General features: G+C 39.8%; 1 protein-coding gene across 1 annotated transcript in view; it reads right to left on the minus strand.

Moving 5' to 3' along the window:
• Nucleotides 1-697: 697 nt before the first annotated feature.
• LHFPL6 (LHFPL tetraspan subfamily member 6) overlaps nucleotides 698-14,193 on the minus strand; it is a 240,356-nt gene continuing 226,860 nt past the window's right edge. Inside the window, exon 4 of the mRNA XM_081280392.1 lies at nucleotides 698-1,306. Within this exon, the coding sequence (XP_081136518.1) occupies nucleotides 1,188-1,306 (119 nt within the window). The 3' untranslated portion in view covers nucleotides 698-1,187. The remainder of the gene's footprint in view (nucleotides 1,307-14,193) is intronic.

A 14,193-nucleotide genomic window follows, 5' to 3' on the forward strand; every position in this document is an offset into this window, starting at 1 on the left:
TGTCTCACTTTAAATACACTGTATGTCTAGAACAATTCCTGGTTGGATAATCAGTGAGTGATATAATGGGAGGTCTTAAGAGAAGAGGAAGATTAATAGGACAGTTGCAATTGGAAGGCTATATTGAAGAAATTAAAGAAACAGACCAGATAATTGAATGAACACTCTAGGATTCATCTAGCTATTGAACAAAGAGAGAAATTTATTCACAGAGTTTTTCAAATACAAACAAAATAGCACTTTTTAATTGTTTTTTTAACAAAATGAATATTGAAATAAATGTGGTACAGCACAGTACAATAATGGATGAAAGAAAACAAGATCTAATGATTGGAAAATGTCTCTCATGACTCTCATCTCCTCAACGGAAGCCTCTCCTACAGTGGACAGAAATTTGCCCCTTGACTTCATAAAAATATCATATCAGAAGCTACTCAGAGAAATATTGCATACCTTTGAATAATATTGAAATATGAAGGCTTAACTCTAAAAGTCTGCATAAACACTGAGAACATGTGGAGTGGCTAAAGAGTTTATGCAGGATATACAAAATACTGATACAGTGGCATATTGGTCCATTTATTAGGTTAAATGTATGTTTTATAAAGGGATAATACTGTGTTTTCAATGGATAGTAAAAAGAAAACAGAGGAGTAATGCACTAAGGAACCCCCCTCCCCCACAGTCTGTGTGTTGCGTGGGCATGTGTGGATGTGTATCTGCGTGTGTGCTCGTGTGCTTTCAGGAGTGGCATTACCTACAGGGAACGTTTGTGGGGTACCCTGCTTCCCACATAATACTGTTTCTACTAGCCCTTTTGATTCTCCCAAGTCCTCGCCATTAAAAAAAAAAAGCAACCAAAATTCTTGTTTGCATATATAGATTTGCTTTGCATGTGTATGCGATATATGCTGACAATATTGTGTGGAATAGAAACACCCGATACCCTGCAACTCTTAGCCTTTGGTCCATTTTTTTTTTTCTTTCCTCCATCATTCTCCATTTCTGTCACCAGCCTCCCACCACCCTCTCTTCATGTATAATGTTCCTTGTTCCATCGGGTTTCCCTTCATTAGCACGGTATTGAATCAGAACCACTATTCCACCTTTTAGAAGTAGCCGGAAGTTTTGGCCCCTTCCAGCCCCTGTGGCCTGTCTTCTCTTCGGCTTCTCCTGATGGTTCCACCTCAGTATGGATAGTGCTTCTGTTTCTTGCCCGAGAAGCAAGCCAGCCATGTGCACAGCAGCATGGCGGCAGCGGCACCTGCTCCCGTGCAGTAGTAGGCCCAGCCGATCTCACACTTCCCTAGGGACAACGAAGGGAGAGAGAGCAAGAACAGATGAAGAGGGCTTTGAAGGAGGTTTTGTTTGTTCCAACGTGTGTGCTCTGAAAGAACCTGGTGTTCTCACTCAAATGGAGCGATACTACACTGAAAGCTATCTTGAGAGTAAGTTGGTTGTATGCAGTTCAGAAGGCTCTCAGGGTCTGTGATTCAGGCCAGCCAAGAGGACAAAAGCCTGTTCCCTTCACCAATGCCCACAGCCCTGGCTGAAAGGACAAGGAATGGTGACACCCGACAAGTTAGAAGGAGTCGATTCTAATTTGACACCTTTAACCCAAACTCACATGCATAATAAGGCATTTTAGAAGAAGAATTCAAGATACAGGTACCATCTTTCTGCAAACAGACCACTTTAAGGAAGAGAACCATTTGAAGGGCAAAACTAAAATGAATCCTGTATTTACATGACATTGTTGAATGATCACACTCTTATTACCTGAATTATAGAACAAAACTCCCTGATTCTCCCAGGGTCAACGCCTTTAAAATGTCCTTCGAATGAAAACAATGACAAGAGCCAAATGGCTCCCTCTGTCTCAGTTGGTTGATTATTAATAATAATAACACACCCATGATTCTAAAAACAGAAAGATTTTTTTTTTCATATATGGTCTTTGTTGGTTTCTTCCAACAACACTGTGAGGTGAAATGCTGTTGAGAAGCAAGCTAGGATTTAGAAAAGTTAGTGGTTAACCCAAAATCATATGCTTACAATTGTTAGTAAACTGAACCAGGATTTAAACCTGGGTTCCAGATTCCAAGAATAAAAAGTCATTTATTGAAAATTTCTTTTCTGAGTTCATGAAAGTGATTTCTGCACTTGTGAACTTTTTTTTAATAGTACATTTTTCCACATTATTCTTTTTTGTGTGCAGAGTGAAGAAGACCTCTGTATGTTACATTAGACTCTGTCCTTTCTGCTCTAATTCTTACTCCTCTTTCCTCAGGTCTGACCATGTTATCAGACAATGTTCCAACAGCAACTGTTTTCCTCTCTTTTGTTCTTGCTTACACATCACCTTAGAAACAACCACAAACAGCTGGACACTTGGATTTCAATTGCATCAACTATAGGCTGAAAACCATGTCCCTTTTTGCATAAGTCATTCTTGCCTTGTTCATTTTGATAAAAGTAATAACTTCTCTATTGAGAAATGCAAAGACTGTTAGATTTAATGTGTACTTCAACTTCATATTTGTTTATAGTTTTGATATGAGGGATCTCCCAAAAGCTCATGTATGAGAAAATTCATAAATAGAGGTGATATGAACAGATTATAAGAGTCATAATTCAATCAGTGGATTAATCCATTTGATGGCTTAATGGTTTGAAAAGACTACTGTACTTGGTGGTGACTATAGGCATGTAGGATGTAGCTAGCAAACCTTTCTCTCTGCTTCCTTGCCACTAGGAATCAAGAAGTGCTCCTCCATCATGCCCTTCTGCCATGATCTTGGACCCAGTGCAATGGAGTTGGCTGATCATGGCCTAAACCTCTAAAACCATAAGCCAAACTAAACGTTTCCTCCTCTAAGCAGTTCTTGTTAGATATTTTGGTCACAGTGATGCAAAGCTAATTAACATAGTATCTCCACTAGAAGTTTACAGAAAGGGTAGTCGTTATGTGCCCTATGTGTAGATAAGGCAAGGTGAGACAAAGTTAAGCAAGTTATTGGCTTGTGGTCAGCATGAAAAGCAACACAATTAGATCAAGAGCCTCCTCATCTTTAAAGTACCCCCAGGATATTATCATGCCCATGGACAGCAGGCTGCATTGTTCAGTCTTCAGCCCAGCTGCCATCCTGGATTTGTCCCTTCTACATGCAATAATAGTAACAGAAAATAATAGACATATATTTATTACTATTTACACAAAATTTATTAGGAGAAATTTATGTGAGGTGAATACTAATGTTTCTAACTACTTACAATAGCAAAAATATGGAATCAACCTAGATGTCCATTAGCAGATGAATGGATAAAGAAAATGTCACACACACACACACACACACACACACACACACACACAGAGTGGAATATTATTCAGTCATAAAAGAATGAAATCCTGGGGCTGGGGTTGTGGCTCAGTGGTAGAACGCTTGCCTGGCATGTGTGAGGCACTGGGTTCAATCCCCAGCACCACATAAACAAATTAAATAAACAAAATAAAGTTATTGGGTCTATCTACAACTAAAAAAAAAGAATGAAATTCTGTCATTTGCAAGATCATGGCTGGAAGTGGAGGTCATTATATGAAGTGAAATAGGTCACGTATACAAAGACAAATTCCACGTGTTCTCATTTGTAGAGACTAATAAAGTCAATCTCACTGAAAAAGGAAATGGATAGTGATTGCTAGAGACGGGGAAGGTCGAGAGGCAAGGCAACATGAAAACAAAGTATATGAGATAGAAAATATTCAGAAGATGAATAAGTTCAGGTTCTTCCATAGCACAGTAGGGTAATAGTTGATTTAAACAATCTATGGTATATTTCAAAGTGACTAGAAGAGTATGAAATTTCCAGTCCATAAAAAAGATCAGTGTTCCAAGAGAAATATTTATTATGCTGTCGTCACACGTTACACACATACATTGAACTAACAATAATAAACCCTATAAAGATGTACAAACATTGTCTCAATAACATTTTTTAAAAATATATTGATGCATTTGATCCTCATGAGAACACAGTGTGGCAGGTAAGTGAATGTCATCCCCATCTTTCAGACAGGAAATTTAAGGCCAGCAAAGTTTGATGTCCTGTGTCCCTCTCCCCAGTGCCTGCAGAGTCCCTGGCGTCCCTGGCCACTGTGTCTGCTGCCCTTGTCCACCTGTCTCTCTGCTTCTACTCACATAATCACAGCACAAAGAAGGCAACCATCTTTTGAAAGATAAATCAGATCAAGTCACTTTTTGACTTAAAACCCTTGAAAGAATTCTCCAAAATCCGTCTCCTCCCTGTGGGCTCTGGGGTCTCAAATAAGCTGGTATTTGCTATCCTCTCCGGCTTCATGGTCACCCTCCTCCTGTGCCTCTCCAGCCACACTGGCCACCTTCTCTGTAGCACATCCAGCTAGTTGCTGATATGAGAGCTCCACATTAATTATTCCTTCTATCCAGAAAATTCTACATCCAGACTGTTGAAGAACTAACTGACTCCTTCTCCCAGTGGCAGCTCCCAAAAGACACCTCCCACCCACTGTGGCCTCTGTGGTTGCTCTCTTGCCTCTGCTCACTGTATTGCCTCCACAGCACTTTCCATGGATTATAAATTCAGTGTGTGCACTTAATTTCAGTCTCCATCTCTAGAATGAAAACTTCAATAAGGGGAGAATTCCTATATTTTATTCCCAACTATCCACTACCACTGTGCCTGACCCGCAGTGGATACTCGATAAATGACTGATGAATAAAAGGCAAGATAAAATAAAAATAAAGAAAGGAAACAAAGCAGGCAGGCAACCGGCTCCTAAAAAATCAGGAAATCTGGGATTTTATTTTAAGAATAACTCTAATCCTATTTTGGAAATGAATTTTTGGAAAGACATTCCCAAAAGCAAGTATGTATTTCCAAACCTCCTACAGAATATTTTAAATTTAACAGGGAGCTTAATTCTGAAGGATCACATCTCCACCTTGGGTAGGTCTCACAGGCACAATGACCTCCATTAATTCTGATAGACAGCATAAGCATTTTTCAAGGGTAACAAAGTCCCCCTTCACGAACCACGTTTGCTAATGTGGTTGTGAGTCCTGGGAACTATCTCCATTTTGAATTATTCTTTACCTTGATTAAATAAATCTAGAAGGGAAAATCAGAAGGCAGCTAAAAGATGGCCAGTGGTTTAGACCCTTCCAAAGAGTCAGCAGAATGTGTCGTCTATCTATTCCACACAGAGCTCCTGACGTGGAATATAAGCCATTGCTCATTATTAACAAGGTATTGACCTACATGCAGTTCCACGACCTGACACGCAAAGCAGAGTATATAATTCTTTATTAATTATAGGACACTTTCTTGAGAAAAAGAAGCTGGCAAGGATAATTATTTCAGAATAGTATATGTGACAGCAGCACTGCTTATTAAAGATGAAAAGGGGGGGGGAGGCTACTAAAGCATTGATCATCAGAGGGCCAAGGTTAGAGGGGATAATATTTTTTCCTATAGTTAAGTCAATAAAATATAAAAACTTCAGAGGCTTGTGCCTGGAGGGGAAACTATAACTGATGGTGTAGATGCTTCGCCCCATTCCTCTGGATCCCGCTGATGTTTCTGGGCTCTTAGTCCACAACTTCTGCTTGCATTTTGCTCCTAACAGCTCTCACTTGAAACCCACCTCAGATGACCCATGAGAAAAATGGAACCAATTTGCCTCTACTCTCTGACAGCTGAAGTGGTCCCCAGTATGACCTATAGCCAAGGTCATGACTCAGGACTGGGGCACAAGGGTGAAGACCCAGTGACTTCTTGCCTCTCAATGGGGCAGACTGTGCAGTGTAAGGAAATGTTCCAGAACACCTGTGAGCTGAGGCTGGGACCTCACCTCAGATTGCACCTGTGCCTGGTATTCAGTCCTTCATCACTTTGCTTTGAAATCTGGCTCATTTCCTGAACCACTTGAACACCAATCTTCACCTCAGCATTTGTTCTAGGGAACCAGATCTTAGATAGCAGCAATGAACAAAGTTTTCTTGTTTTTCTTGACCAGAGGGGCTTGTAGTTTCTTCAGGTGTCCAAGGCTTAAGCACCCCACCTACCTACTCACCCGAGTCCTGTCAGCCCCTGAAAGACCTGGAGCCTGAGCCCCTCTTCCCTGTGCTGCCATTTTCAAGGGAAAGCCCAAATCCTTGTCGAGAACAGTGTGTAACTGTAGTTTCTAATCACTGTAATGTTTCTGGATCCATTCTAGTTTATGTCACAAAACACATGGTGGGCTCATCAGACCAATGGTCTATCAGCTGGGAGGAAACTAAATAAAGGTTCTTAAAATGTTTGGCAATATAAGAAAATGCGATCCCTGATTACACATCTATGCAAGTTCATATGTTATGATTTATACATTTCATGGTTAAATCCAGCGGCTGATTAAGGACCAAATGAGCAATTAATGTTTAGTGCAGTTTGAAATAAAAATATTCCTGTATTTCAGATATGAAGATAATTAGGCAATTTGAGAAAAAAATTAAATCAAAGGTGACTTTGATTTGTTCTAGTATTCTGGATTACACAGAAATAGAGCCATCTCATCAAACCAGCCTCAAAAATATATGAAATATACGAGCACTCCCACACACATATCTTTAGAAAAGCAAAATAATAATCAAGATCAGTCCAGTAAGACCAAGATGTATCAAACAGGGTTCAGGCAAACATGAAGAAACATTAAGTCTACAAACCCCTGGTTCTTTATTCCCTTCCCTCCTTCTCTCCCTCCTTCTTTTCTTTTCTCCCTTTTTCCTCTCATTCATTGATTCAACAAATACGTATTGAGGGCCTGGGCCCACTGGCAATCACTGAGTCCTAGGAAGTTAGTGGAGAATAAGATGAATATAATTCCTGCTCTCCAGCTTATTGTCCAGTCAAGGAAATAAATACTAAATAATATTCTTACAGTTATACAATAAGTATGATAGGCTCTTGAAAGGAAAAAAAATCCAAGATACTAAGGCAGCAAATCTCAAGAGATGTATATAGTGTGGTCAAGTCACTGAGGGAATGCCTTAAATTAGGAGTGAAATTTGAACAGAGTCTTGCCAGATGAGTAGAGGCGAGCCAAGCATGAACATGGGAGGCCAGAAAAGAGTGTGTTTGGGTTAAGGGAAAGGTTTCGTTAAAATATTGCTCAAGTAAGACATGGATGCCTTCTGGGGTGTAAGGCAAAAGATGAGGTTGAGTATGAGTGTTACTGGAGTCCTGGTCCAGAGGCCTGACTCTGCGGGGGCCCAAGAAATCTCAAGTCTAGCTGCTCATTCTAAAAACCAAGAGGAAAAGTAATGGTGAAAGTGTGAAAGGAACTCTAGTCACACGGCAATGGAGGAAGGGAACTTTAATCATATTGCTATAATGGGAAGGCAAAGGTGACCAGACGTATGCATGGTCAAGCAGCCTTGTCACACTATGGCCTGGTTCATTATTATCTCAGCACTGATCACGCAAGTCCTGGTCAAGTTGCTCCTGCCTTGGGGTAGTTTTCACTCATCACAAGATCTTTAAGGATCAGAATTGTTGTTCCTGGAATCCAAGGTGCTTGACTTGAAGCAAAGGACACAGATGAAAAACAGAGACAGAGATGCCAAGCTTTTTGTATCTGCAGGCCCAAGTAAAGTGTCAGTGTTTTTAGCAAAATGAGACTCTTAAGTCCTTGTTCCATGATCACTCCCTGAGTTTGAGAACTTGAATTCTGGAAATTTCTTCTTTACAATTTTCATTCAATTTGCTGGATAGAAATATAAGATACTCCACAATCACAAATGAATCTTAACTATCTATTTTCTGTTTTGCAAAGTTATAGAAACTGGAGATACCACAGTGAATAATACTGACAGGGTCCTTGGTCACATGAAGCCTACTTTCTAATATGACATTAGCTGCATTATTTAAATATATCCTGTGTATATTATACATAAGTTTTATAGAAATTCAATGAAATAACACAGACATAAATTTTTCTTTTCATAAAACTATAAAGTGAAACATCTGAAAGTCTCTGAGAGACTGGATTTATGAGTCATAGACTCAACAGTATGTCTTCAATTGCTGCAAAGAAAGAGAAAGTAGATTTTTCTTCCTGAGCATGATTTCATTGTTAAAACCCACATGCTCAATGATTAAAAAAAAAAAAAGTACCGTATTTTACAGTCATATAAGAAAAATATCCTTCTGAATACTTTAGGCTATTAGAAAACCAGAGACGTTTACATTTATATGTTTGAAGTAGCACAGTTTCCCATGAATTTTAATAGAACTAACTGGAACCAGGAAATTTGGTGTGTGTGGTGGGGTGGAGGGGGGTGGAGGGAGAGCCTCTCAGGGCCTCTCTTTTTCCCTGTCATGGCAATAAATGTTTGTTATTATAATGCAAACAGAAAGCATTTTACCAGAGGGCAAGTTTTGTCTGTGATCCTTTCAGGAAATTAGAGAGGCAAATCTATTTAAACTTTCCCTTTTGCTCTCCGTAATGCTCCATCAAACAGGACTCCAAGCTTGCTTGGTTGGCAAATTGCTGCTTTCAACAATGGGGAATACTATTCTTGACAGATAAAATAGAGGTTAATGGGACAGAAAGCAGCATACCATAGCCACATGCCAAGTCCACAGACAAAGGCTCTGTGGCAGCATTCCAGGGCAGCTCCAGTGTGGGGCAGCGGTGTGGAGAGGTGTGGTGGTTTTTTTTTTTTTTTTAGGGTGGCTTAAATTCGTTTTTAGTGCATCTTTTGGAAGTAATAGAGAAAGAGGCGCTCCAAAGAACTTGGCCCGACTTCAAATAACCAGGGCATTCCATTGATCTTTTCATCTTTTAAGGACATTGCAGTTTAACCTCTGGCCCTCCATTAATTTGTTCAATTAATGTTTGGGTGTCTATGATGCGTGACCTCGAATGCCCGTTGTGTGTCCTGTGCTCAGAGCAGCGCCTGGACCCAGGAAGACAACCCATACACATTCGAGGCCTGAATGGACATCAGAGCCTTGACTTGTGCTGACAGTAGAAATCCAACATTAATGATTATATAATAGCTGTCATGTAAACACTGAGTGAGGGGCTAAACCGTTAAGAAATGACATCTCACCTCAATTCATCATTTTTGTCTATGATCCTGTTAGGGTATTAGAGAGGCAAATCTGTTTGTATTTTCTCAATCTGATTTCCATGAAAGTTTGTATTTTCTCAATCTGATTTCCATGAAAGCAAAGTAATGAGCACTTTATTTATATTAAGTAAATGGTGAACTTGAGCTTGAACTTGGATCAAACTGATTCTAGAATTTTTTTTCTGTCCTCAGATGATATGTAAGGAAGATCTAAATTAAATTTATTTTTCTTATTTGCTAGGTATCTAGTAGTTAATCTTTGCTAGAACTCATATGCCAAGAAAAAAAGTTCATCTCACCCCTTTGACTTGGCGAGTCTTCTTAAAAGACTCTACACCTCATTTCCACCTTGGTTGGAAGGTTCTAATTATCAGAGGACTATATCTCACAGAATTCCCCCCACCCCCCAGTTCCTAAGCCAATGGAACCAAACTTGGTACTCTAAAGAATGTGTCGAGGTGAAGTCTAAAACAAATTTGCTCAAGGAATTCTGACAACCCGTGTTTCCGACATGAGAACCTAGCTTACCATGTGCCTCCAGACTTGGCATGTATGGCCTGCCTGGTTCTGTCTTGAGCCCTGCCTGATGAAGGGCTCCAGGTAGTGGGCATTCTCCAATTCCTCTCTAGGGCTGCTGGTAGATGACGGAACATTTGGGGACTGGGATCTTCAGGGAGGACCTTAGGTCATTGGGGACATGCCCTAGAAGGAGACTGTGTAACCTCAATCTCTTTTTCTTTCTCTGTGCTCTGGTTAAAGCTATGATCACTTGCTGCTACATGTGTCCTGCCAAGATGTTATCTGCTATCAGAAGTCAAACCAATGGGGCCACCTGATCTTACACTTGAATTTTCAAAGTTGTGAGCTAAATGAACCTTTTCTGTTTATAAAGTTAGTTGCTTTGGGTATTTGGTTGTAGTAATGCAAAGCTGACTAGTACACCATTTGTCACAGAATCTTGATCTTTGCTGTGTCTTCCTGTCTCTATTTTGAACTTGAGCTCCATGGGTTCTTAACTTATTTCTCTTTTCTTATAAGAGCGCTGCTGAGCTCCCAGCATGCCTTGTAACCACAAGTGCCTGCATCAGGACAAACAAAGCTGATAGACTTCATTTATAAAGGTTTAATATTTTCTGTGATATTTTGAAATTGTTAATGCCTTAAGGTATAAATGCAAAGTCTAGGTAAGAGAAACAGACACATTAGATTTTGTCCTTGTTCCTTACAAATAACCAAAGCCAGAAGGTAATAGGATCAATGGAAAGAGAAAAAATCTTCTGTAGTCTTAACCACCACAGACAAAATTTGATAGGGGTCTTTCTACTCCTGAATAAATTCCTTCATACCTCTTCCTATTCAGACCTTCTTTACATAAACATTAAAATACAGAACAAAAAGAATATATCATGAGACCAATTCCACCTGCTCTTTTGTGAAATTACTGAACAAAAGTGCCACTTGTACAAAGAAAAATTATTGAAACTTTGACCTAAAACATACAAAGTCTTTAATTCAAACTTTTAATGGAACAAGTAGTAAAAAAAAAACCATACTTCAGGTGTCTGTAAAGAGAAGAACTTGGTTGGTGGGCAGAAAATAAAGAAGTCAAAAGGTTGAAAGAATGTGAGGTTTGGTTCTTCTTAAAACATTTGCTTGTTTCTTATGTTTCTTATAACTGGAAGTATGAATTCAAATTAATTATCAGGGTTGAACTGTGCGTGACTCTTAAGGGCTCCATTTATGTTGTAGTTTTTGCACTCCCTAGAGATGGGCCCCAGGGGGTGCTGTCCTCAAGCAAATAATGGGAAGGATACCCACCCCCGCACACCACCACCATCACCAGTGTGTCCTTAAAGACTAGGTGGTGAGGAGATGTGAGTAATGGTAGAATCTCCCTCACCTCTATCCAAGTACTGAGTCTATTTACAGAATATTCCAAGAAGTGGACATTTTGATGCCTCCGGAGTCACCACAGTGAGGGGCCCGCATTTCTCCTCAGCAAAACCTCTCAACTCTAATGTATGAGACTGACTTTTCTGTCATTTTTTTTCTCAGGTTTCAGGGACTAAATGGTAGAGATGGGGTCACTCATGTGCATCTTTCATTTGCTGTACCCAGGGTTCACTTGGTCTGGCCCAGTACAGTAGGATGTAGACTCTCTTTGAAATAGAACGATCTTTTCCCCAAAACACATAGTGTACGTATGTCAGTACGAGATGTTCAGCAAGACATTCAAAAAAAAAGATCCCCTCATCACACACCTTTATTATGTGCCCTACTTTTTCCATAAAGCTAACTGGGATGCTGGAAGTCAGAATGTACAGTGCCGATGTGTCTGTTGGTGAGAACCCACACCCCAAGCTATGGCAGTACCCAGTATTCTCTATATCTACACATGTTAAAGGGAGCAGGGATTTAGTTTGGGGGAAAGATATGTATCTACAAACAGCTTACAACAGCACTACCTCTCAGGAGATATATTAGGGGGTAAAGTTTAATGGGAAAATATTTATCAACCTTGTATTTATCCAATGCAGTTTAATTCATTCTGTCACCAGAATGGAAAGAATAGGAAGGGCCTATACAGTACAGAGGGAAACATTAGGGGGAATGACCATCTGTTCAAACACTACACTTAAATACAAGTTCAGACTTTAAAGAAAAGGAAAAATTAAGACTTCTCAAATTATTTCTATTGTATGCATGGTATAGGTTTTCCTTCTGGGTTCCCACAGAAATTTTGCTGAATAGTCATAATTTTAATTTGATTGATTTTGTCTCTTGCTCTGAAAGAAATATTTTAGCTCCACCCTTGGATTAAGGGGCTGAGGAAAAAGGAAAAAAAATAGTTTTAGCCAACTTATTGTTCCCCAGGGGGCATCATCGACATAGGAATTTACCAGGAAGTACTCTCCAAGATCACATACTTGCATAGCTGCTTCAGCTCAGGAAAAGGGCAAAAGACACAGAAGAGGGGCTGAAATTGATGTGTGGTTCACTAGCACTGAGCCCAAATTACTAGGGGTAAGAAGACATGGCCATTCATCAGCAGCATTGTTATTACTATTATTAAAATCTTTCCCTACATCTTAACAATTTCTAACAATAGTGTACAGGTTTGGGAAGCAAAATTTTATTTTATTGTTTTAAACTTAGAGCATCAGGAGATTTTATTTTATTTAGTGGTGCTGGGGATTGAAACCAGGGCTTTATGCATGCTAGGTAAGCACTCTGCCACTGAGCTATAACCCAGCCCTGGGTATTTTAAAGAGTGCTTTGTGCTTGTTACACTCTGCAAGTAGAAACCCATAAAACACAAAGAAAATCCACAAGAAGAAATAGAAAATAAATTCCATTTCTTTTATTAATAATTCTGTACTAAAAATATTATCAATGTAAAGTCTATATATTGGGTAATAATAGAATGTCAATGTTGATCTCCTAATTTTGGCAACTGTATGGCCAGGTCAGAGAATGGCATTTTTTTAAAAGAATTACCTAAGTAATTTCTGAGAATGAGTGGGAAGGAGAGAAAGAATGATAAGGCAAATGTGATGACATTTACTTTCAGAGGAAACTAGGGGGAGAGTATACAGTAGTAATTCTTCATGTTATTTTTGCAACTTTTCTATGTATCTGATGTCATTTCAAGATTAAGATTTTAAAAGTTTAAATATGTAAACGTATATTTATTTATATTCATGTACATGTACTACAAAATCAGTGAAGGACTTTTATGTTTGTAAGTATAAGGAAAAAATCAATAAATATGTGGGTAATATGGCAGGCAGAATGAGAAACTGGGATAATGAGTCAGTCCGTCTCTCTCTCTCTCTCTCTCTCTCTCTCTCTCTCTCTCTCTCTCTTTCTCTCTCTCTCTGTCCTAGGAATCAAACTCAGGGCCCCACACACATGCTAGGCAAGCACTCTACAGATGAGTTACATCCCCAGCCCATTGACTATTTTTATTCTATAATTTTCCTTATGAAAATCAGGTAAGTATTCATTTACCTTCTGTTATCGTTAGGATCTGAAATGTGCCTCAAAGGCTTGTGTGTGGAAGGCTTGGTCCTCAATACAGCAGTGTTCAGAGGGCAGGCTTTTGTGAAGTGATCGAATCATGAGGGCTCTGACCTTACTGGTGGATTAATCCATTAATGGATTCATAATTGAATGGATTGTTGGGAGGTGATAGAAACTGTAGGAGGCTGGAGGAAGTAGATCACCAGGGCATGCACTGAAGGGGTAGATCTTGTGCCCAGTCCCTTCTTTTTTCTCCTCCTCCTCCTCTTCCTCCTCCTTCTCCTCCTCCTCCTCCTCCTCCTTCCTCCTCCCCTCTCCCTCTCCCTCTCCCTCTCCCCCTCTCTCTCTCCTTCTTGGCTGCTGCCATGAGGTGAGCAGTATTGCTCCATTACACCCTCCCCACCATGATATTTTGCCTCCCTATAGGCCACAGCAATGGGACCAAGTGACTGTGAACTAAAACTTCTTAAACCGTGAGCCAAGATAAACCTTTTCCCTCTTTTAAGTTGTTTTTCTTAGGTATTTTTGTCACAGTGATGAAAAGGTGCCTAACAAACTTCTTACATCCCACTTGCAAGTGTAGCTTTATAAAGCACAGCACACAATGAGGTGGCTTAGATGGTTCCTGCCCTCTGGCCACATCCCATCTAAGATAAAACCTTGTCCTGTTCCTACCAACCACAATCAACAAAGCAAACAGCCAATAAATTAAATCACTTAAGTCAAGATGACCTTCTAGCATTAATCATGCAATCTAACAATGATAGGTGAGATGGATACGTATGCAGGACCCCTGTGCCCAGGTTGGAGGGAACCGAGCACCCATCCATCAGAGCATCACATATGACCAGGGCAGCACACAGGGGCACAGAAAACCCATTTTCCTCAACAAAATGCCTCTGGCCTGGCAAGATAAAGTGGTTCTATATTCCACATGGGAAACAATTATATCTCACAGAAGGAAAGGAATTTTTCCAGCTGATACATTTGAAGGATTTTATACAAGCAGAGCATG

This window comes from Spermophilus citellus (assembly GCF_964194105.1).
Source record: "Spermophilus citellus genome assembly, chromosome: 1".
Taxonomy (NCBI): Eukaryota; Metazoa; Chordata; class Mammalia; order Rodentia; family Sciuridae; genus Spermophilus; species Spermophilus citellus.